The sequence below is a fragment of the Gopherus evgoodei genome, chromosome 1 (genome assembly GCF_007399415.2).
Source record: "Gopherus evgoodei ecotype Sinaloan lineage chromosome 1, rGopEvg1_v1.p, whole genome shotgun sequence".
Lineage (NCBI taxonomy): Eukaryota > Metazoa > Chordata > Testudines > Testudinidae > Gopherus > Gopherus evgoodei.
The window spans coordinates 292,264,028-292,289,899 of NC_044322.1; the positions used below are offsets into that span (position 1 = coordinate 292,264,028).

The following is a 25,872-nucleotide window of genomic DNA, read 5'->3' on the forward strand; positions in this document are numbered from 1 at the left end:
CCATCAATTATTTCCCCACACTTGGAATTGTTCACAAAGAAAACCCAGGAACCATTAAAAACAGTTCATTTAGAATGGGGCCATGTGCCTCAATGTAATCTCAGGCCAAGGCAGCATCTAAGCTTTTGTAACTACCTTGCAGCTGGGAGTGTGTTTTCCAGTGCAAGTAAATAGATATAGCTAGCACACTAAAAATAGCAGCATAGTTGGTCATAGCACAAGTGTCAGCTTGAGCTAGCTGGCCAGGACCTGGGGACTGGATGGGTTTGTACTCAGACAGCTAGCCTGTGCTGTGTGCTACCCCCAGCAACACCGCTGTTTTCAGCAGAGCTAGAATGTGTCTGTCTACTTGATCTTGGAAGCATGTTTCCAGCTGCAGAGATACAACAGTCCCTAGCCCCAGTTCACTCCCTGTCCAGAATACAAACACTCTAAGCAAGTAAAAAGCGACAAAGAGTCCTGTGGTACTTTACAGACTAACAGAAGTATTGGAGCATAAGCTTTTGTGGGTGAATACCCACTCTGTCAGATGCAACGAGATGCAAGAAAGACAAGTATGGATATATTCAATAACTACCCTCACCAGTAAGTAACTCAGGTTTGTTCTTCATGAAATTTCATCCTCTATATATCCCCACTCTTGGTGGTGAACTGAAGGTGTCATATTTACACACAGATGATTGTCTCAAAGATACCAGACTGCATCATCAATTTCTCCTCATAACTGGAATAGCCTGCAAGACCCTGAATTTTTGGCTAGCCACTCAGGCCAAAAAGTAGTAACAGGTCACAACATCACTCACTCAGACTTGGCCTGCCTGTGCACCTCCTTCCATCAGAAGGGAAGGGCAGCCAGGCCAAACCTGAGCTGTTCTGAGATTGTGTGCATCAGTTTGCAGGACAAGGAGCCAGTCCCATCCCCATGAGTAGGGCCCTACCAAATTCAAGGTCCATTTTTGTAAATGTCATGGTCGTAGCATTTTTTAAATCTTGAATTTCACGGTTTCAGATATTTAAATCTTAAAGTTCATGATGTTGTAACAACCATGAATATGTATTTAAAAATGGCAAAATATAAACATGCAAAGCCCTTAAGACTCAGTATTTCTCAAACTGGGGGTCCTGATCCAAAAAGGGGGTCACAAGGCTATTGTAGGAGGGTCATGGTATTGCAAGCCTTACTTCTGCACTGCCTTCAGAGCTGGGTGGCCAGAGAGCAGCAGCTGCTAGCCAGGTGCCCAGCTCTGAAAGAAGTGCTGCTGGCAACAGCACAAAAGTAAGGGTGGCAATATTATGACCCTCCTACAATAGCCTTGTGATCCCCTTTTGGGTTGGAACCCCCAGTTTGAGAAAAAGCTGTGCACTTTTGTATACTTTTACTTTATTAGGGTAAAAGGACACAAAAGTCCAAATATCAAGATCCATGACACATTTTTCACAGCTGTAAATTTAGTAGGCCCTATCCATGGGATAGGAGCAGCTGCTGCCAGGTGAGTGTTCTTGTTTTATATGTTATTTTTCATTTTATTTTGTGTTATTTCATGTTTGTGAAGAACACAAGGGCTCTAGCCATAATCTAGTGTGATGAATCTGCTAAGAAGGGCACTATAACTCCCACTAACCCCCTTCCCTACTGCATATCCCTTTCCCCTGGTCAGGTAAGAAGAAGATTCTGACACAGATGATGGCTGGGCTCTGTGCAGCGAGTGGCAGTCGCATGGCAAACCAGAGAAGCTGCCAGAGCAGCAGCTGCATGGCAAGCAGAGAGATGGCAAGAAGCTGGAGACAGGAACTGTGTGCGGAGCCACATGTGGAGCAAGCTGTGACTGCCAGACATTATAGCTGGGTGCGGGTCTGTGTGGGGCTTCTGGGGGAGCATCAGCGACTGGGCAGGGAACCAGTGCAGAGAAGCCTCCATGAGAGACACTAACTGAGCCTGGCCTGGAAACCTGCAAGTGCATAATTGCTTGAAAAGACATAACTGGCAAACTCACAGCTTCACCCTGCCCTGGCAGCAGCCTGCTGCTCTTCGCCTCCTCCCCTCCCTGACCACTGGAGACACCCTGAGTGCTCTCCGTGCCGCTGCCCTGGCCTGGCCACATTCCTGCATATTTTAAATCCTTGAAGCCTGTGGAAGCAAGAGGCCCTGGCCAGGGGGAGGGAGGGGAAGAAGCTCCGGTTGGCACTGTGTTCCATGGTCCTCTCTAGGGGATGGACCCTGCTGAGTCCTGCTGCCAAAACAGGCGTGAGCTGCCCACTCCCCTCAGTGAGTCACTGTGTGTTTACTTTTGTTTTCTTGTAACCAGTTCTGACTTTTATGTCTCATTACCTCTAAACACTTAAAATCTATCTTTGTGTAGTTAATAAACTTGTTTTATTATTTTTCCTAAACCCGTGTCTTTGGGAAACTCCACTGGAGATAACAGGATTTGTGCATATCATTTTCTAGTAATAAAATGGCAGACTTCATATGAGCTTGTGTTGTCCAAGAGAGGGCTGGGCAGTACAAGACTCACATTTTGGTGGGGAAATCCAAGACTGGGAATTTGCTGGTGTTGCTCTGCAGAGTGGCTGGCTATAGCACTCATACAGTATCACTGGGAGTAATTTACATGCAAGAGGCTGTGTATGAGCAGACCAAGAGTGGGTGCTCTCACAGTGAAGCTATGTAAAAGGCATCTCTGGTTGGAGAGTTGAGGTGACTCAGCTGTTCAACAGTCCAGATGGTATTCTGGGTAATGAGACACATTATGCACTGATATCACTGGATCTAGCCAAGATTTCAATTTTTGTGTAATGTCTTGGTTCCAGGATCCAAGAAACGTGCCATGCAGTTCTAAGAGATGAAGTCATGAAGGTGAAGTTTCTTATGAATATTTCTATAATTTAAAGCAGCCATTCTTGAAAGTACCAAGACTATGATATTTTCACAGAAAATATCTGTTATCCTATTAATATTCATATGAAGTAAACTGATAAGCCCCAACTATTCAGAAAGCTTTTAACAAGCTCAGATCTCCAGTTTTGCTATAATTCACACTGAATCAATTATCTTTTTAGATTCATTTTAATATAGTATCATTAGAGATGTAATATATAGTGATACTATTCATTTTGTAAGAAACAATTATAATTTCACTGTCTACAAAGGCAGTTCACTGCGGTGAAGGTTAAAATGGTAATAAGTATATATAACAACATCAAACCACACAGCTTGTACACTAATCTGTCAGTAGTTTGAATCTCTTAATAGTATGCAAAAACAATGAGGAGTCCTTGTAGCATCTTAGAGACTAACTAATACGCTTCTCTGTTTACATCAAAAAAAAGTTTTCATGGCTTTCATATGGGAGAAGTCCCATGAAATAGATGGGACATGTAGAAAGAAAATATTGTTAGATATCTTTTGTAATGGAGTAAAGTGTAGAGGAGGGGAAGATTTTTAGGTTCATCTATAAATCTGGTGTGAGCCCTTGCAAATATTATATAGGCACAAGCTACTTTGAACTCAGCCTAACACTTTTCTGATTAAAAGACCATGGCAAGTACACAAGGCAAAGGTGCATGCGCACACACACACACACACACACAGATGCTTGTTTCCAGTGAAATGTTACAGTCTGCCTCTAGTCCAGGCTGGTGAGACAGAGGGCTTGTCTACATCAGAAAGTTGCAGCGCTGGTGAGGGAGTTACAGCGCTGCAACTTTGAAGGTGTACACATCTGCAGGGCACCACAAGCGCTGCAACTCCCTGTTTGCAGCGCTGGCCGTACTCCCGTTTTGTCTCGGGTGTAGAGGATCCAGCGCTGGTGATCCAGCGCTGGTAATCCAATGTAGACAGTTACCAGCGCTTTTCTTGACCTCCGTGGAAGGAGGAAGCCTCTGGTAATCAAGCTGGTTTCCTTTCCCGGTTTGCTCTCTCGGTCCCGGAGCCAGCCAGCAAACCGCAGGGAAGGAGACCTGCTTGCTCGGGGTTCCGGGACCGAGAGAGCAAACCGGGAACGCCGCGGTTTGCTCTCTCGGTCCCGGAGCCACCCAGCAAACCGCAGGGAAGGAGACCTGCTTGCTCGGGGTTCCGGGTTTGCTCTCTCGGTCCCGGAACCCCGAGCAAGCAGGTCTCCTTCCCTGCGGTTTGCTGGCTGGCTCCGGGACCGAGAGAGCAAACCGCGGCATTCCCGGTTTGCTCTCTCGGTCCCGGAACCCCGAGCAAGCAGGTCTCCTTCCCTGCGGTTTGCTGGCTGGCTCCGGGACCGAGAGAGCAAACCGCGGCGTTCCCGGTTTGCTCTCTCGGTCCCGGAACCCCGAGCAAGCAGGTCTCCTTCCCTGCGGTTTGCTGGCTGGCTCCGGGACCGAGAGAGCAAACCGCGGCGTTCCCGGTTTGCTCTCTCGGTCCCGGAACCCCGAGCAAGCAGGTCTCCTTCCCTGCGGTTTGCTGGGTGGCTCCGGGACCGAGAGAGCAAACCGCGGCGAACCTGGTTTCCTTTCCCGGTTTGCTCTCTCGTCCCGGAACCCCCCTTGAAGCCGCCCAACAGCGCTGCAGTGTGGCCACATCTAACACCACTTGCAGCGCTGGTTGCTGTAAGTGTGGCCACTCTGCGGCGCTGGCCCTATACAGCTGTACTAATACAGCTGTAACAACCAGCGCTGCAAAATTTTAGATGTAGACATGGCCAGGGAAAAAGCCTGCCTCAGAATAAGGGATCAGATTACAAGAGAGCAGTACAATTACATTATGATATGAGCATGGAAAGGCAAATATTGAAAAAGACATGCAATATTTCTGGCTAACGTGTCTGCTGCCTTCTAATGGTTGAGAAAGTCTAATGTACTCAAGAGTTTGTTAATATGCAATCCAACTGGAGGGCCTAGAGGCCTAGAAAGAAGACAACTTCTAGGACCGCTACAGCTAACAGAGATTTTTCTTTGCTTAGATGGTGGAGGGCTGTGTTTTTATAGCAGGATGTCTTAAGTTACATCCCAGATGACAGACACAAGTGGTTTAGCTAATCACTGTGAGGCCTGTACCCATGTAATCATTGTCTCAATACCCTTGGAAGTTCCTCAGGTGTCAGTTTGCTAACTAGCTGAGCTGCTGGTGCATAGTTCAAGACATCTTACATGTTCATGGAACAGAAACATTGAAAAACCATTAACTTCCACTAACCAGAGAAATATCAAGCCATACTGACTTGGGAAGAATTTGCCCTCCTACATACATATAGATCTTGGCTATACTAGAGAAAGCAAGGTTTGAAAAACATTTTTAAAATTTGTTTTAAAAGATCATGCCCAAGCCCTGGGCATAACAGCAGCTAAATCCTGCACAAAACTAATTGAGAGGGTAACCATATTTAAACTATTATTTCAAAATAAGGTTCCTTCTAGCATATAGAGGGTCATATGGTATGGCAAGAAACAGTGTGGATTATAATGATAAATGTGCTCATCAAGCTATTTTGAGAGATGAGGATGCATCCAATAGAGAAATATTTATCTTTACATAAATACTACGTACCTTGGTTGTAATATTCACAATTATAAGCTGCAAGAGAACAAAATAGATAACGTCATTAAATGCCATCAATAAAATTCATATCTGTCAACAACCTGAGACACCGTAAATCAAGGTCACAGCGTGGTAATTCATTTTGATCAAAGAAAGTTCTGTTTTCCTTAATGTGTTCCAATTAGTGGATCTATTTCCATAGGATATCATTAATAGACACACATCTGTGTTCAGTTAGAAGTGTCAGCACTGCTGTTTTAAAGCACCAAATACCCAATACCGAGTCGTCCATTGAAAAACACTTTTTTCATAGTGAAGTTAGATGTAAAATATGTCAAATCTAATGGCAAACTCACAATGAGAGTTTGAAAGTAGCGTACTCTAATATGGAGGCTACTTTAAAGGACAAAGGTATACATAAGAACAGCTATACTGGGTCAGACCAAAGGTCCATTTAGCCCAGAATCCTGTCTTCCGACAGCGGCCAATACCAGGTGTCTTAGAGGGAATGAACAGAACAGGTAATCATCAAGTGATCCATCCACTGTCACCAGGGCCGGATTAGCGCAGGGGCTACAGCCCAGGGCCTCGGGCTAAGGGGGGTCCCGCAAAAATAAATCCATAATTATATACAATTCAGTGATCACCAACCCATCGATCAAGATCACTGGTTGATCCTGGAGCCTCTGCAAAGTCGATTGCAATCTCTGGGCCACTACAAGTCCAGCGGCGCAGCAGGGCTCAGGCAGACTGCCTGCATGCCATGGCCCCATGCTGCTCCCAGAACCAGCCAGCTGCTGGCACGTCTCTCATGTGTCTCCACAAGCTGCCCCCACCCCCAGTATCATCCCCGGAGCTCCCTTTGGCTGGTTCCCTGCCAATGGGAGCTGTAGGGGCAGCACTTGCAGGTAGGGACAGCATGCGGAGACACATGAGAGATGTACCAGCAGCCAGACACTTCCAGGAGTGGCATGGGGCTACAGCATGCAGGCAGCCTGTCTGAGCCCTGCTGTGCATTCAGCTGGGAGCTGCCTGTGGTAAGCACCTCCTGTCCGGAGCCTGCACCTCACATCCCCTCCTGTACCCCAACCCCCACCCCAGGTCAGAATCCCTTCCTGCACCAAACTCCCTCCCAGATTCCACACCTCCTCCTGCAACCCAATCCCCTGCCCCAGGTCAGAATCCCCTCCTGCACCAAACTCCCTCCCAGAGTTCACATCTCTCATCCTCTCCTGTACCCCAACACTCTGCCCCAGCCTGGAGCCCCCTCCTGCACGCAAACTCCCTCCCAGAAAGAAACCAATGTAACAACTGTTCTAAGGTAACAAATAGGCTATTTTGAATTAACTTAACTATAATCTACATGTTTTAAAACTGAGATGTAACCACAAAATGGCTTTATGTTAATTAAAAGGCAAGCTTAGTATAGTGTTAATAGCCTCGATGCCATAATTGTGATTGTTTTGTTTTAAATTAGAAAAAAGACTTGTATATGGAGGCCCTACAAAATCTAATAGCCCTGGCCCCACAGGAGAGTTAATCTGGCCCTGCCTGTCACTTTTTCCCAGCACTTGGCAGACAGAGGCTAGGAACACATCCCTGCCCATCCTGGCTAATAGCTATTGATGGACCTATACAAAAATATTGTGATCATAGCCCGTTTCCTTATAGAGGGCTGTAAATTCAGTTCTAAATGACTAACTTGTCAATGCATGGACTGCATGAAAAATTTAGAGCAGAAGTACATATATATATATATATATATATATATATATATATATATATATATATATATATATATATATATATAATAGCTTCTTCTATCCCACTTCTGATCATTTGTATTGTCAATGAGAACTTTAATCTTTCTTTTTCCTTATGTGTCAACAGAAATCAATCATTAAAAGGTCAAATAATCCAGTGTTTCTTTATTGTGGTTTCTGGGGACAAGATCAATCATGTACTTACGACAGACAGAGGGAGATCTCCAATGAATTGCTGCACCCTGCTGGCAGCATTTGTAAGCATAAGCTGCAATGCTTGTGCACAAGCACTCACAGTCCCCACCAAGATTACAATTACATGTGTCTGTATGGCAATTTTTGACAAATGAAGTCACATCAATCTGAAAAGTGAAGGGGAAAAAAAGCAATTGAACGTGTGGGCTCCACCTTGCCATCACTTTGCACCAAAACTCCCACCAGTTTCAAATGGAATTTTGTATTTAGAAAGACAGCAGAATTCAACTCTCAAAGTCTGTCATAGAAATTTGAACATTTTCTAATGCCTGGGTAAGTTACTTTATCTTTTAACATAAGTATAACTAGATTTGTCCACAGAGGCTAGAACTGACTGATCTTGCAGTAGCATCCCCACACCCCCTGTGCACAATCACATATGCACAGTAACGCTATTGTCTTCATTGCACACTGTGTGTTTCCCAACTATAGCAGTACTGTACAGCTGCAGGCCCCCAATAGTGTGTTCAAGTCTTGATGAAGAACTCTGAACAACTTTCAAGTTGCCCTAAACAATGTTGCTTGTCTAGAAAACTTAAAGTGTATATCATAAAGTTCATGCAGTACGCCTGCCAACACTCTTGCTATTTAGTGGTTATGAACATTTGCATGGTTACAACATTTAGCCAAAGTTCCTGATTTTCTATTTTTATAAGGCAAATACTGCCATCTAGTGTAATATCTGTAGTTTTACATTAACAATATCAAGACCAGGGCAGTGATAATATGAAAGGAAGACCTTGCTGAGCAATTTTACAAGTCGATTTACTTTACTTTAAAAAAAAAATCAGTATCATTTTCTGGCAAGAAATAGAATGTCTGAGAAAAAGTGACTGAACTGGAGCTGTTGTCATTTAGACAAAAGTAAAATATTTCTGTGTTTTCAAGATTTTCTCTCTCATTTGTCTTATAGCTCCCAAGATTTGCATTAGCCCACACATCCATTTGCTTCCCCATGCCGTTCAGAACTCTAAAACTTAAAAAGAAAGAAACTATTGCATTATTTCTGCAACTTGAATTATAAAATAACCCTTTGTCAGGCTGAGGCAACCTTAAATCATCATAAAAATTCTTACTGCAATTCTAAAAGCTGGAAATATTAAACAGTGGGGAGCTCAGTTTAGTAGGTTTAGATCAATCTTTGGTAAAGCATTTTAGGTCTACAGAAATTGTATCACAATCAGTAACTCAGAATGGCTGCTTTACTGAAAACTACAAAGACACCATGAGCCAAATTTTCTAACAATGAGGTCTAAGTGGTATATACATCTGGAATGTACTTGCACCTGCAAAATGTGTTGCACACCAAAGATATGTGTACGTGTGTAAATACACAATTGGATACGCAATTTCATGTTTAGCACGTGAGGTGAATTCTTGTGAACACAATTTTGCCAATGCAATTTAAGTGCCATTGTTGGAAAATGATCCCAAACACTGGTAAAATAGAGAAAAGTGAGCGCACAACAAAAAAGCAAATTCTTAAGTTTTTGTTTGTTTTTAGAGAGAAAAATTTACCTTCTGAAGATTCCATTTCTATTTCTATTTTGAAAATATATTCATCACAGGCTGATGCTCAAAAAATTCCTAAAATATTGGCTAATGTCACTATGAGTAAATCTACTCACTCCATAGTTAAACTATGTACAACACTGTAACTCCTCCGTCAGGCAAATTTCTGACCAAACTGGTAGTCCTTACACCATGCTCTGAAAGTCAAGAGATTCCGTTTCTGATAGGCCATCCAGAGATACCATTCGTTATGTCTAGAAGTCATAAAGAACTGTGGCAAGCACCAGTGCCTACACTGCAATTAAGGGGTGTAATCACAGCATGTGTATGTAGGTGCTGGAACTAGGGGCACACTCCCTTGCCTTGAAGTGGTTTCCATCATTTACAGGATTTACAGTTTGGTTCAATGGATCTCAGTACCCCCACTATACAAATTGTTCCGGCATATGTAGACATACTCGAGCTAGCCTTAATCTATCTAGTTCAGACACCAATAGCAGTAGACTGCAGCAGCATGAACTAGCTGTGAAAAGGCCCTTTTGGTAACTGAAGGCACCTGAGTAGGAAGATACAATCAGAAATCCAGACAAATATGCAGATTACAAACTATTTGATAAAGGCTCAGCAAACATCCTTATTAATGGGGTCAGAGACTTCCCTTGTCACACTTTCCTCAAGCTATCTGCATCATCTCCACCTTGTCGGGATTGAGCCTTAGACAACTTGCTGTAATCCAAGCCCCTAATAGCAAGGTACCAGCAAAGCCAAGATATTGGCCACACACTTGATAAAAAGGTTAGTTACTAGTCAATCACGTTATCATGGCTCTGACATCCAAATCTTCTCACTCTCTCCCTCAACATCCTCTCACACAGATTGAGCAGGACAAAGGACAGAAGACAGCCACCTGAGATAAAAGTTATACATGTCTCCAACTTCTCATATCATGTACTTAATGCTCGTGGCTATCAAATTTTCAGAATCCCTTGATGCATGTGAATAGTCTTAAACTTAGTTAACAACATACAAATACACTAATACAGTAGAAACTTGATTTTCCAAACTGGCAACCCAAAACTTTCCATTATCTGAAAGAGGGTCATGTCCATGACATTTAATAATACTGAAAATCCCACCAACTGTCCTATAGCTTTACAATCCAGACTTTGGCTCCAATCTTGCAAGGAACTTTGTACAAGCACAGGAGTTCACCCACCCAGAGATCTTTACAGCACTGGGAGCTGAGTCAATGTCTTCCAGTTATACTGTAACAAGGAATTAATTACTGACTCTTGAATATTTTGCTACCAGAGATTCAGAATCAATATGTTCATCTTTGAATAGTTAATAAAGTATAAACTTACCACATTTCGACAAGGAGCAAAAACATCACTGTACAAAATTGAGCATTCCCTTTTGGCATAGGGGAACTTGCTCTGATGCACCTCACATGGCTTTATGGTTTCATTTGGGCTTTTACACTTAAAAAAACACAAAATGAGTTTAAAATATTTATATAAACTATGTTTTTGTTCTTGTTTTTTGTTTTTGTTTGTTTGATTGTTTTACAAGATACTTACTTTTGGGATATAGCAAAACTCCCATTGCCAGGGAGCAGAGAAAGCAATGTTAAACAGCAAATATGTTTCCCCCCTCCTTTCCGGTGTTTTATAATTGAAAACATTTGCATGAAAAATAACCTTTGCTTTTTGTTTTTAAGAAGTCAGATGTTTCTGCTTCATGCACCATATATGAAGACAATTTTTTTTTATTTGTGACACAGTGTAATTGTTTCCAGAGCAACCAATTATAATATCACAAACAGAACATCATGGGGCAAATCCATCCCTGGTGTTTTGCCATTGACTTTAAATGGCATCACACTAGGGATGATTTAGCCCTATATATTCAAATGAAGAAGCAGCAGTAGGAACAGATTAACTCATAAAAAACAAAGAGCCAAAGATCATCATGATAACTCAAAAATGACGGAGATACTCAATTCCCTTTTTGAGTCGCCTCCTTCAAAATGAAAAACGAGTGGGCAGGAAAGTTTAACAAAACAGCACCCAACTTGCTGAATGCAAGTTCATCCAACATATGCACCCAGGGTGGGAAAGAAAAATCTGGGAAGCAGCAATGGTGACAGAGATCTAGTGCTGATCACAGACAGGAAATTAGACATGATTTTGCAACAGTATGCAGCTCCAAAAATAGCCAGAGCAAGCTGGGCTGTGTAAGCAAAGGTACCACGTCATGGAGCAAAACGTTATGATCTCTTTTCTGATGATCTGATGCAGCTGCACAGAGAATCTCATGTTCAGTTATGGCCACCACATTACCAGAAAGATATTGACAAAGTGAAAGGATAATGAGGGAGACTAGAATGGTTTCCTTGCGAGGAAAGATTAGAGAGAGTAAAGTATGCACAGACTGGCTAAGCAGAGACATGATATCAGTCTACAAATGTTGGGGGCATTAATACAAAGAAGGGAAAGAAATTATTTCAGTTACACACAGCTTTTTAACAAAGTAGTAACTGAAAAAAATTAAGAAAGGGAAAATTTGGGGAAATTTCCCTTTGGGGAGATATACTGGGCTGTGAAATAATGATGGAAGTTCCATCACTTGAGAATTTAAAACTAGTCTGGACAAAATACTAGAAAATTGCTCTCAGGAACAATTCTGCTTTAGCAGGGAGATGACCTCTTAATAAGGTTTTTTCTAACTATACCAGGCTATGCCAGTTATGTACTAAATGTCAGACAACCAAATAGACTTGTAGAGAACAGTGACTTATGCTCCCTGTACCCAAGCCCCTTTTACCAGCAACCATCATTTGATCTCATCTTCTTTGCTAGATTAATCTTTGTTTATAAACCACATTTTTAAAATCACTGAGTGAACCTGAATATGATTTCATAGGCCATTCAAGGCACAGTACACAGAGAGTCAAGCTGTCTAGCCCAACACTGTGGAAAGAGCCTGTCCTGCTATCATTTGCATTCAGGAAAATTCTAAGATTTGCAGCTGACAGTTCTCACAGCCAGAATATGCTTGCTTCAACCGAGGCCCCTAACATGAGAGAAGAAATAACAAGAGATTTTTCTTAAAGTTGGACCCAGTCCAAAATACCAGATTCAATACATCCCAAACTTTGTGGAAGTTCCGATCTAGATATGAACTTTACAGAGTCTAGTTTTTCTGATATACTAATATTATAATTGATATTACTATAGCATGCACCAGGACTCTATTGTAAAACAATTATTTTGTTTCCTAAAAAAACATTCCCAAAATTATTTGGTTTGGTTTTTCACTTAAACTCAACATCATCTATTTACTGAGATAGAGGGGTATCTTTATACCACATATAAAGTTTATAGACAACGTTTCTTCTGTAAGTATCCAAATGTCCCTCCCATGCATTGATTTGACTGGCAATTTGGAAAATGTCAGCACTCTCAGTGTTTACATGTTCTTTTATACAATAATTAACTTTTCATACTGTTTATTTCTAAGTTGGTGAACAAATATGTTACTTACCTGTCCCATTGCCCAACTCTCTCCAAAAACCTGAGCATTTCTCACTTCCATGTTATTTGATGTAGTCAGATCATTTGAAGTGTATTTATCAAAATTTCCACACAAACCTGCTAATTTACCCTAAAACATAAATTTAAATTTTTAAACATCTTTTGATTGGTTTGTAATTACAGTTTGATTACTGACAGTGGTCAAACATTTTTTGTTTTACTTTTTAAATAGTTTTAAGGGAGAGGAAACTAAACTAATGTTGTCTTAATATCAAGTTTACAGGGTGATTATAACCCTGACCCACACTTTGACAATATTTGAAGTGTCAATATATTTAGAGCTCCGAACTAAAGGTTTTAAAAGCAGAACATTATATTTTCATTTTTTTATTCTATTTTCTGCTTCCCAGAATGTATCTTTAATTTCTCACTGAATAAAGGAACTAGGGTCTCTTCAAAACTCCCAAGTCAAAAGCCAAAAGTTCCGGTACATTACCTCATACCATTGGAGCCAGGGGCAGCTCTAAACATGTCACTGCCCCAAGCATGGCAGCATGCCGCGGGGGGGGCTCTGCCGGTCGCCGGTCCCGCGGCTCCAGTGGACCTCCACTGAAGCCGCAGGACCAGCGGACCCACCGCAGGCACGCCAGCGGGAAGTCCACCGGAGCCCTGCCTGCTGCCCTCATGGCAACCGGCAGAGCGCCCCCCATGGCATGCCGCCCCAAGCACGCGCTTGGCATGCTGGGACCTGGGGCCGCCCCTGATTGGAGCCTGACTAATGATCATGAAGACCTTCTGCCTATATCCAAGTTAGGATAGCGAGGGCATTCATATCAACAGTTATGCACAAGCCACTCACCTGTAGCACTCTTAATATTGGGGCATGCACTAGCAATGCAAATATAAAGAAGAGAACTTATTTTTTCTGTTCAATGGTACAATCAAGATGATGGACATTCAGACTCCCAGAGTGCTTTGGGTTCATTCTAATAAATTGTTGTTTCTTTAGGTCCTACTACTGCAGGCCCTTTCTTGGCTGAGCTGAAGTCTCTGAGAAAGGTGTATGTGAGCGGGAGAAGTGCGTGATGTATTGGTGTCCTTATATGGGCACTATAACTCCTCTCGCTGACGGAGCCCTTCAGAACCCCTTTCTGAACATGTGCATTCATGGTTGAATCTGAGGGTATGTCTACACTGCAGTCAGAGGTGTGACTGCAGCATGTGTAGACAAGCCCGAGCTAGCTTTGATCTAGCTAGCCTGAACAACAATAGAGGAATAGCACTGCATAGACAGCAATGGGCTAGCTACTTAAGTACATACCCAGGAAACTGGATGGACTTGTACAGCATGTACTGCTGCAAATTCACTGCTATTGTTACTTGAGATAGCTGGATCTGGTTTGTCTATATATGCAGAAGTCACACCTCTGACTGCAATTTAAACATACCCTGAGAGAACAGCTTGGTAGGTATTCAGAGAGTGTCTCCTATTTCTTTCCTAGATCCTTTTCCCTGGCTGGGTTGTTTGCCCATGTTTATTTTAATCCCGAAATGTGAATATGTAATAAACTACGCTGACTCTTCTACAACTGTATCATCTCAATCTCTTCTCGCCTTAATTTGGGTCACACTAATACCTCAATGTCACAGGAGAGCAGTGGAATGTATTACCAGGGATGTCAATTAAAAACAAAGACAATAATGATTATTCCACAGAAGTCAACAGTTGCATTTGGAGCACTGAAAGCATCCGAGTATGCTTGACAGTATTTTTCAGTGCCACCCAGAGGATTCAGGGGGCCTGGGGCAAAGCAATTTTGGGGGCCCCTTCCATAAAAAAAAGTTGCAATACTATAAAATACTATATTCTTGTGGGGGCCTGAGGCAAATTGCCCCATTTGCCCCCCCCACCAGGGCAGCCCTCGTATGCTTTGAATTACTAAAATAACCTGACTGAAAGCAGCATTACCAATGTAACACTCCTACGATTGGAAGACAAGCAAATATATTGATTTCAATATCTAGTATAAACCTCAGACTGTACGAGTACTTGTTACTCGTTTAAAGCTAGATTCTGACACACTTGCTTATGCCAAATAGTAATTTATTCCACAAGAACTCCTAATGAAATCACAATTTGGCCTGTATTTATTTTTCTCAATTTAAGATAATTTCATTTTATTATTGCTTATGAGAGTTAAAGAATGACAGTGCTAGCTTGATCCAGGAATAGCATAGGCAGCCAGCATTCAATTTCTTATATGTTGCTGTAAATGTTGCTGTTACTTAACCTGCAACTTACCAGCTGAGATTCTTAGCAGAATGTATTGGGCTGAATTCTGCTAAATTGCATCAAGGTTTTATTGACAAATATAAACCAAGAGTGAGACCACCAAAGTCATAGAACTTGTGACCTCATAATGACCTCAGCCATGAGGTTCATATCTGGGATGAAAAAAATCCAAATTCAAAGAGTTTACATCCAATATTCTGCTTTGGATCCACCTTTGCTTTGTGATCTAAACCAGGTTTCAAAAGTGCCCAGAGATTAAATGTTAATACACTGAATTCCAAGGGCCTCCCCATATTTCCACCCCACACTGTATTTCTTTCCGTATGAATGAACCTCTTTGTAATATAAATACATTGTATACAATATCAAGTTTACAATTTGGTGCACCTTCCATCGAGGTCCAACTTTGACATGTATCGTTGTCTTCTTGTCCCACAGGATTGTAATTTCCTGTTCTGGAAAGTGTACCACTGTATAATATCCAGCCTTCCAAAGCTGATATGTTGGGGGGTTTTCTCGTCCCCTTGAGGTCCTCTGTCAGAAATGGATATTTGTGAAAGATCAACAACAGCAATTCTATAATGCATACAACGAAGAGATAGAGCCAACTAATAACTAGCCCAAGGAGTATTTTAAAGTGTAGCTTAACCCTAGCATGTTATTGAGCAACTAGGGAGCATTGCCTCAGCTGTTTTGTTTTAAGAATTTTTATTTTATTTGTAGTTATTTTGGCTCAGATGCTGCCTTCCATCACAAAAGCACATGGACAGAAACAAACTAATTCAAAAACTCCTTGGTTCCATTGGAGGAGCAGCAGCCAAGCATTCTTCCCAGTGGGACCAATATGGGTGTGGAAGGGGAAAGGGAAAGGGGGTTTGGAAAAGCAGTGAAGAAACAGAATTTTCATGGGGATACAAGCTACATCAAGCTTGGATGTTTTTGATACTTTAGATTGAGTGAGACTATAAATTAAATTTGTGTGTTTCAGACATGAACCTTAAAAGGTCATCCAAACAAGGAAAGAGAATAACTAACCTGTTTGTCAGAAGGTTCACTAAAATAAATCTCAGTGTCTCCAACAGAGATCAAAACACTCTTTGAGCAAACAATGTCATTGTCAAAGCACTTCTTGTTCTGGGCAATTACAGATACATTTGACTTGTCTGTACTCTGCAGTATGAAGACAAAATCATTTTATTTACAAATACAATACAATTACATTTCACTTCAGCAGATAAATTCCACCTTAAACATCTTAAACTGAAAAGCCATGTAAAGAGATATCAATCAAAGAAAGAGATTTTAAATCCAGTACTGTACCTTCTTTTGATTCAAGCTTAGAGTTAAACAAAAAGAACTATTAAATCCATCTTTCAGTCATTTTATATTATTGAGGACTTTATTCACAATTTGAGGATTAGCCTACCCTAAAATTAGAATTTTAACTAAATAAGAGTTTGGTTTAGGTTTTAAAATTTGATTGTATGCAGAAAAAAATCTAATATTTTAGCACAATATGGTAATTATAGTCCAGCTATGTTATAAACAACAATGAAAAGGAATTTTTAAAAAGCAGGCAGTCTGAGAACGTGTTGCTATTGTATTTTCAAAAACAAGAAGTGTACCAACCATTTGTCAGATTTGTCGTGGGCAATAGTCAGATTATCAACCAAAGTTGCTGGAACCCTGAGGACGGCCCCCCTAAGGAGGCTGTTGCCTGTTGTGGGAACCCTGCAAAGGGACCCTCAGGAGGCTACCACCTGTCACTGGAATCCTGCAAGAGGACCCTGAAGAGGCTGTCACCCATGGTTTGCCCTGCCTGGCCCCACTGGCTGCCAGCTCCAGTCCCATGGCCCCAGGGAATGAAGCAGAAAATGTCACAGAGGTCTCTGGAAGTCACAGATTCCATGACTTTCATGACCTCCATGACATAAACGTAGCCTCACTCATAAGTTATGTAGAGGCCACCAAACAGCCTTCAAACAGTGAAGGCTTGAGAGACCTGATTCTGATCTTGCTTACATCAGTGTAAGTCAGAAGAAACTCCTGTAAAGTCAGACTGGTGTCAGATCAGTTCTAGGCATATGCTTATTACAAGCCCATGTTAGATACAAAACAACAACCCGAAGTTGACAAGCTCTATATCCCACCTCTGACTGAGTCACCCAGTCATACATCCTCCATTTGGACACTGTCTATAACAACTCCTTGAGTCCTCTTTTATACCCATACAAATACCCTAATTTTGCTCTCTTGAACATTCTCAGAAAATATAACTAACTTAATACATTGTGATGCAGCAAAATCTCAGAAAACTCATCTGCTTTCATTGAAGTATTTTACTATATTAGCTACTTGAGTTCAAACTAGATAAGAGACACAGGATTCAAGTAAAACATTACTAATGTGTACTAAGGATAGGAAAATTACTGAATTATGTAAATTAGTAAGTAAACAACGCATGGATTCTTCACCTTCATGACATTCCGGAGTTTTGCATTTGAAAGCCCTGTCCCACAAACCCACATCTCTGCTGAGATCTCATACATTCACATCTCTCACATTCACCAACAGACACCTACAATTCCTCCTCCCAGGAACTGGGGGGGTGGGGGTGGGGGGGGATTGTGGTGCTGTTTTCATGTAGCCTTTGTGCCTCCACTTTGTTTTTGATCCCCCTTGCTGGTGTGCCTCTTGAGAGACAGAGACAACATCTGAAAGGGAGGGGCATGGGACAGAATAGGGGGCTGATGGCACAGTTGGGGCCAAGAAAGGGAAGGAGACAGAACTGAGGAAGCTAATGGGGAGAGGCTGGGGCAGGGTAAGGGTAGCTGATCCAGGGCCCTCATACCCCTAACAATCCTCCAGTCCCTACCACTGGCCCCATCAACTCTTTCTCCAAGCTCTCTCCTTCCAACAGCCATACACGTCCCCCTTCCATGCTCTCTTTCACAGCAAGCCATCCCAGCAACCCAACTCCCTAATACCCTGAGGTCCTCTGGCTCCCCCAGGTCCCTCTGGTTCTGAGAAGTGCAGGAGATAGATTCTGTTTTCCCCACACACGCTTGCTCAACCTGCTCAGGAAATCTTAGGGTGAAACATCAGTTGCTTTTTCTCACCAGCAAGAAATGTTGCGTGTGGGGGTATGTCTACACTACGGGATTATTCTGATTTTACATAAACCGGTTTTGTAAAACAGATTGTATAAAGTCGAGTGCACGCAGCCACACAAAGCACAATAATTCGGTGGTGTGCGTCCATGTACCGAGGCTAGCGTCAATTTCTGGAGCACTGCACTCTGGGTAGCTATCCCGTAGCTATCCCATAGTTCCCGCAGTCTCCTCCGCCCCTTGCAATTCTGGGTTGAGATCCCAATGCATGATGGTGCAAAAGCAGTGTCGCAGGTGATTCCAAGTAAATGTCGTCACTCATTCCTTCCTCCGTGAAAGCAATGGCAGACAATCATTTCATGCCCTTTTTCCCTGGATTGCCCTGGCAGACGCTACAGCATGGCAACCATGGAGCCCGTTTTGCCTTTTGTCACTGTCACCGTATGTGTACTGGATGCCGCTGACAGAGGTGGTACTGCAGCGCTACACAGCAGCAGCAATTTGCCTTTGCAAGGTAGCAGAGACGGTTATCAGTTGTTCTGTACCGTCTGTCGTGTCAGTGTAAATTGGCGATGAGATGATGGTTATCAGTGGTTCTGTACCATCTGCTGCTGTCATGGATGCTCCTGGCTGACCTTCACTGAGATCGGCTGGGGGCGCAAAGACAAAAATGGGAATGACTCCCCGAGTCATTCCCTCCTTTATGTTTGATCTAAAAATAGAGTCAGTCCTGCCTAGAATATGGGGCAAGTGTACTAGAGAACCAGAGAACCGGAGAGCACAGCTGCTCCGTGTCAGATCCCACAGAAATGATGAGCTGCATGCCATTCTAGAGGGTGTCCCTGCAACAACCCCACCCATTTCTTCCCTCCTCCCCCAACCCTCCTGGGCTACCATTGCAGTGTCCCCCCATTTGTGTGATGAAGTAATAAAGAGTGCAGGAATAAGAAACACTGAGTTTTTAGTGAGATAAAATGAGAGGGAGGCAGCCTCCCGCTGCTATGATAGTCCAGGCAGGACAGAATCTTTTCTTTAGACATGAAAGGGGTGGGGCTGATGGAGCTAAGCTCCCAGTTGCTATGATGAAGATGGTTACCAGCCGTTCTGTACCATCTGCTGGGAATGACTGGGAGTCATTCCTATTTTTACCCAGGCGGCCCCGGCTGACCTCACCTGAGGCCAGCCAGGAGCACTCATGGGATGATGATGAGGATGGCTATCAGTCATTCTGCACTGTACCGTCTGCCACAGGGGAAGGGAGAGGAGAGGATGCTGCTGTTCAGGGCCGCAGCACCGCATCTACCAGCAGCATGCAGTAGACATACGGTGACATTGAAAAAAGTCAAGAACGTATTTTTTTCCCTTTTCTTTCATGGGGAGGGGAGGGGGTAAATTGACGCGATATACCTGAACCACCCCAGACAATGTGTTTGACCCTACAGGCATTGGGAGCTCAGCCAAGAATGCAAATGCTTTTCGGAGACTGCGGGGACTGTGGGATAGCTGGAGTCCTCAGTAGCCCCTCCCTCCTTCCATGAGCATCCATTTGATTCTTTGGCTTTCTGTTATGCTTGTCACACAGCTCTGTGCTGTGGACTCTGTTCATAGCCTGGAGATTTTTTTTCAAATGCTTTCTCATTTCGTCTTCTGTAACGGAGCTCTGACAGAACAGATTTGTCTCCCCATACAGCGATCAGATCCAGTATCTCCCGTATGGTCCATGCTGGAGCTCTTTTTGGATTTGGGATTGCATCGCCACCTGTGCTGATCAGAGCTCCATGCTGGGCAAACAGGAAATGAAATTCAAAAATTTGCAGGGCTTTTCCTGACTACCTGGCCAGTAAGACTACCTGGCATGCAAGTTGAGATTGCTTTCCAGAGCGGTCACAATGGTGCACTGTGGGAGACCGCCCGGAGGCCAATACTGTCAATTTGCAGCCACACTAACCCTAATCCGACATGGCAATACCAATTTCAGCACTACTCCTCTCATCGGGGAGGAGTACAGAAACAGGTTTAAAGAGCCCTTTATATCGATATAAAGGGCATCGTTGTGTGAACGGGTGCAGGGTTAAATTGGTTTAACGCTGCTAAATTTGGTTTAAACACATAGTGTAGACCAGGCCTGGGACTGCAGAGAACTTGGCAGCTATGGGAAGCAGTCTTGTAATCAATACAAATAACAACGAGCAGCACAGCTTAAAGTATTGTTCTGATCTGAAAAGTGACTGTGTGGCGGGGAGGATACGGGTTTTTTTGCTGATCACTGGGAGACACTTCACAGCCCTGCATAACCCCCAGTTCCCTGGTGCCCTTAGGAAGAGACTCCACTGAGCCAGCTCACAGCTTGTGGGGCTTGGGGGTTAACTTCTAGCAAGAGTCTGTTCAGGGAAGCACTGCTAGCCTGATGCTTCCTAGAGGCAACAGGCTCTAATTAGGTTCAGGATCTTAAAGGCTATATCATCAATACAGACTTATCTCAAATTATCAAAACTTGAGGTAACCTCTCTCAAGTTAGCCTGGTTTGAGTGAGAGGAGCCACACTGTAAGTTAACACTCAGGTGATGTTTTCACTGAAAACAGTAAGTGTGTGTGTGTGCGCATGCACGTAGAAACCTCTTAGTGTGGGTAGACAAATTTGTGCTAGCTGGACTCCAGCTAGTGCACTGAAAATAGCTGTGAGTGTTGTGGCTTTGGTGGAGACTCAAGCTATCTACTCGAGCTCAGACCGAGAGGGTCGGGCTGCCACACAAGCTGCAACGTCCACCCTGTCTATTTGGGCTGCAAGGCACACTCCCTGCTGCAGCATAGACACACTCTGATAGGTCAGCCAAGTCGAGTTAAAGGCACCACCACACAAAAGGGTTTTTTGTGTATGAACAGAACGTGAGTTCAGGGGGGTGGACACAACTTATAAAACGAGTTAACTATGCAGTGACAACAAGCACAGTGAGGAACTGGGTTACTCCCATGAGAGAGAGAGAGCAGTATTGCTGACCAAAAGCCCAGACAGGGAGCCTTAAGGACCCAAAAGTACTTTCCTGTTTGTTGGTTTATATATTAGAGATCATTTATGGAAAGCTGCATGGCAGGAATGCAGCCAGAGACTGCCAGTTTGTAGTGTTTTGATTAAAACAAAACTCCTGAAATAAATCAGAAATCTCAGAAATGGCATTCTGTGTTTAAACCTAAGCCTCTTGTGCACCCTCTCCTGCCACTCAAACCCTGAGCCTGGCCCCTACTATAAAAATGCCCCTTGTGGGGCTCCATGTTTATTCTGTCACAAAACTTTCAGTATCAAATTTGCTCAATTAATAAAGACTTTTTTCCCCTAACTGCAGCCCTGCCACTCCTCCACAGATCTGAAAGTAGCTGGGCTTTTTCCTTCTCACACAGCACCTTGAGTTACACCTGTGTAGTCCCATGATCTGTAAATTCACCAACCAGTAGCACATGTGCCACCCTATTACTTTCAGTGGGTAAAACACAGGTGCAACTGCAATGTAGTAAATAATTCTGTTGATGATGCAAAAAAAGAAAGGGGTTCAACTTAGACAGTAATCTCTTCGCCAGACAAACCATCTTTTTGTTTTATGTTTAGCACAATGGGATCCGAGTCCATGACTGGGGCTCTTAGATGCTACAGTAATACAAATAATAAATAATTATTAATAATCAAACTCAGTCTCAGTAACCTGCAGTAACAAACTACTTTTGTCACTGATGTTGGCAGATACGTCCGAGTATACACAGGGAGCAGATCTAGTGAATAACAAGGTGTCATTTTTACATAGTCACTTTCCAGAGCAGAGCTACTCTTTACCTTATTAGGTAAAATGTCCACAAAGAGCGATGTGCTACAATCTGTCATGTGAAACCAAGTCACGCTGATAGAAACTAGAAATAGAATGGTTTTCCCACTTCAAGAGAAACTAGTATCTTCCCACATAAATTACCATATCCAGCCTGTTCCAGCTTAATATCAGTTTCTTTGTGATAATACGGAGTTGCTAAGCAACGTGAAAGGCAGAGTGTCACCGATCTGGGCACTCAGTCAAAAACTCATTGTCAGTTTTTAACTTCTCAGAATGTTCTTTTGCTAGATTTTTCAACTGCGCTGTATCCCAGGCCTTTGAGATAGGAAAAATGAACTGCTACCACTTTCCAAATTCGTAATAATGCTCGGGATCGTTACATCTTATTTCTGTCACAAATCTTCAGCTGCTAACAGTGCCAACTAATAAGAACACTATGCTCATCTCAGAAAATCCAGCCCAATAAATGAAAACTTGAAGTGAAGGTTGGTTTTTTTGGGAGGGGGAAGGGGGGAATCATTTAAATCCATCTGCTTTAGAGCTACATGCTCAAATAACCAGGATTAGTGGGACATTCAGTAATTAACTGATTTAAAGGCATACCCTCTTCTCCATCTTTTCCAGGTCCTAATATCCAGGCTCACTGGCTCCCGCTCTGTATGATGTACCAGCATGCTCTCTGGTAGTACCACTGCACTCTCTACAGAATCTGGGGACAGACTGGAGATGGCACAGGGTAAATCAAGTCCCATTTTACTTATTTTTGTCTGAGTTTGCTACTTTTTTAATAACGATACTCGAAAGACAAAATATGGAGATTTGAAAACATTGAAAACTGCACTTTTCTGCAGAAAAGTAGAACTTGTTTTACTCTGATTGGCTATCTCCAGGGGGATGTCACCAGCATAGTATAGACAAATTTAGCCATTTTCCCTTTTTATATGTCATGAAAGCCCAGGCTTATTATTTGTTATTTAGTGTGACGCGGTGCTCTAAAACTCCCCTGCAAGGCACTTAATGTTTAACTCCTGAAGCATCCTTGCTAATCTATTATTGACAAAGACCTCAATCCTGCAAGATGCAGAGCATTCTGTTCCCAGTCGAGCAAAGCACTTAAGCATTAGCATTAAAGCCTATATACCTTTGTGTTTTCGTAGAAATACACACATATTGTTTACTGTTTAATTTTAACTTCTTGCCTACCTGAAGCACAATGCTAATGGCCCCCAAAGGCTTTGCAGGAGTCATGTGCATTGTTATTGAGAGTCACCAGATGGCACTGATACACACAGTCTCACAAGTTCTGAGAAATGGTTAAGAAGAGGTCAGAACTGGAGATGGGATGCATATTTATATGGAAGAAAGGGGGGTTCTCACCATAGAGGAAAGCACCAGGAAAGAAAAATGGAGAAAAGAGCAGTGATATTGCTCATGTCTACAAAAATTAACTTGTTTATTTATTTATTTAAAAATAAATAACATTTGGAACTACTAACATGCAAGCCAAATATCAACCAAACGATATGACACTTGTTACATTTCTCGCTACCCGCACACACTTTTTCCTTGCCATCCCCTATGTGTATATTAAGTCTAATTTTGTTTGTAAACTCCAGAAAGCACTGATATAATCGGATAAATCTGTAAAGTACCATACCCCTCTATGGCACTGTAAGAATAATGAATGATAACACTATTGAGTAGAAGGGCAGGAGCAGGGTGCAACTGTTGGGGGTGGGAAGGCTGTGGCAATGCTATATGGAGAGGGTTATTATTCTGGTTTCTAACTCACCCTCTGACCATTTTCAGATGTCTGATAATGCACTCAGGATACCCTCTCCAGAACTGACTTCCAAAATATACCATTTTACGACCTTCATCTGATTTCCTAATTCTGGGAGCTTTTTATAGTAGTACAGAGTATGTGTACTAACAATCGTTTAGTGAATTTGACTCTATTGATAGTTCAGAGTGGTACTATGACAAGGGAATCTTTCTGGTTAACATATTCCAAAGTTTATTTCTAAAAGAATGCCCTGTTTTAATTAAATCAAAATTTCAAAACCAAAATGATGCAATCAGGTAAAAAGAAATATAGCAAGGATTTTTTTCCTTCTTTTTTTCATATTTTAAGAAAAAGAATGCATAAAATCGTTTAAACAGATTCTCCTTTGTTTCGTTTATTTAATTTTGCCTTGCTTGTGTATCAGATTTGGCATTTGCTTAGGTTACATTACAACAATCCTTTTCTAATTAAAAATGTGATATTCCCTAGATTAAGGTTTTGGGAATGCTTGGGTATCTGTTACCAAGTGATAGGATCCCCAGCAGTATAAATTATTTTGAAATACAGAAGGTATCAAAACAGCACAGTTAACGTTAATGTTTAAATATTTAAATATTTAAATATTTAAATTTTCATTTATATGGAAGCATGCACTATTATAAAATGTACGTGATATATTATTTTTGTTAATGGACCATAAATGTGGTTTTATTATTAATAGCTACTTTTTAGATGTAGCTAATTTTCTTGTCACTGTGAAGATTTTGCTTTGTTCCTTAGTAAAGCAAAATGTAAGGTGAAAATGTAGAAATGACATTGTGACAGCAAGTTACTTTTCCTAAGTAACATATGAGGTATTTCTGAGTACCACAAAACATTGTCATTGACTACAAGTCCTAGACTTCATTACAACTTTTATAACAAAAAAAAGTTAAAATTGGATCATTAATATTGCTATACTGTAACGTCTAGTTTCTATGGATTCAGAAAGGTAGGATCTGAGGAGATTTCCTGACTCAGCCCATAGCAAATTTAATTCAGAATCAAACATTTTCCTATATTGTGCCTACATTACCCATTCTTAGAGTCTCACCCACACAGTCACCCCTAAAGCAGCAGCATCAGGTGGCCCACACTAACATCGTCAACCTGACTCACATGCTTAGAGTTCACATATGGTAAAGGGCTCTCAGCAGTGAAATGACAACAAACACAGTGATCACCCTAAAACAGATGTGTACAAAGTTATTTTTGTTTATGGCTGGGAGTGCTATATTAACAGTCTATGGAACCTGACACACCAGAAGCAAGCAGTATTATCAGAACTCCAACTAGCCATTTTTATGGTGGTCTTGCTCTTCAGATAGGCAACAAATTAAAATGTAGATTAGGGATTTCCAAAGGACACCTGCCCAATCGTAACACCAAAAGCAAAAATCAATGGTGAAAAAGTTAACTGTCTTCATGCTGTGCAGTCACTGCTGAATAGCAAGGACACATCATGCGGTGCCAGCCTGTCAAACACACCACACCTCTTCAGTAACTCCAGTCTCATGGAAAGAAATTTTGCTCCAGCCATTGCTAGAAAACCTTCGTGCTAATCTGCACAAATTGAAAGCAATCTTTCCTTTGTTGGAGAACAAAAGTGATTCATTCACAGCATAATTTAATGGTCTGGATAGCCAGATGGTGGAGACAGAAAGGCATGTAGAGATAATTGAGTCTGAAGTCATTGATCTGGAGAAAATGGAACAAGAGCATAAACCCATTGCCAACTGTAATTTAATCCTCTGCTCACAGAGAGGATGGAACAAGTGGAAAAAAGATACAAGCCAAAGTTATCTGGATACTGAGCTTCCCAGGTGAAGACTAAAAAGGATAGGGACATCTCTATGGGCTTGGTTAATAAGAACCTAGCAGGACTTCCAAAAATTGATATAAAGAGGAGCTTGACTCTCACTGACTTCATTGGGCTTTGAAGCAGGCTCTGAGTATTAGCATAGAGCTCTCATTCAAGGACAGGCTGATCTGCAGGCTACGCAGACCCTTCAAAATTTTTCCTTGGTTGACATTCATCAGGTGGGAACATGACCTCTCCTACATCACTGAACGTGGAACTCTGTTTCTACAAAGAGGACAGCCCTGAAAGGCTGCAAAATGCCTACACGCTAGCATTATGCAGCCACTACTGAAGATGAGATTGAATTTCAGGAGTGAAAGCACCTATAGAGGCAATTATGAACTAATTAGATTAGGCCTTACATATATACCACACAAGCAGCAATTTTAACATATA

At 42.1% G+C, this 25,872-nt stretch overlaps 1 protein-coding gene across 1 annotated transcript in view; it reads right to left on the minus strand.

Annotated features, from left to right (window-relative positions):
- The window catches only part of OTOGL (otogelin like), a 139,480-nt gene that overhangs the window by 59,573 nt on the left and 54,035 nt on the right, over nt 1-25,872 (minus strand). The window contains exons 26-31 of the mRNA XM_030548635.1: nt 15,901-16,035; nt 15,253-15,399; nt 12,583-12,702; nt 10,401-10,517; nt 7,475-7,631; nt 5,516-5,542 (exon numbers count right to left, since the gene is read on the minus strand). Coding sequence (XP_030404495.1) covers nt 5,516-5,542; nt 7,475-7,631; nt 10,401-10,517; nt 12,583-12,702; nt 15,253-15,399; nt 15,901-16,035 — 703 coding nt within the window. The remainder of the gene's footprint in view (nt 1-5,515; nt 5,543-7,474; nt 7,632-10,400; nt 10,518-12,582; nt 12,703-15,252; nt 15,400-15,900; nt 16,036-25,872) is intronic.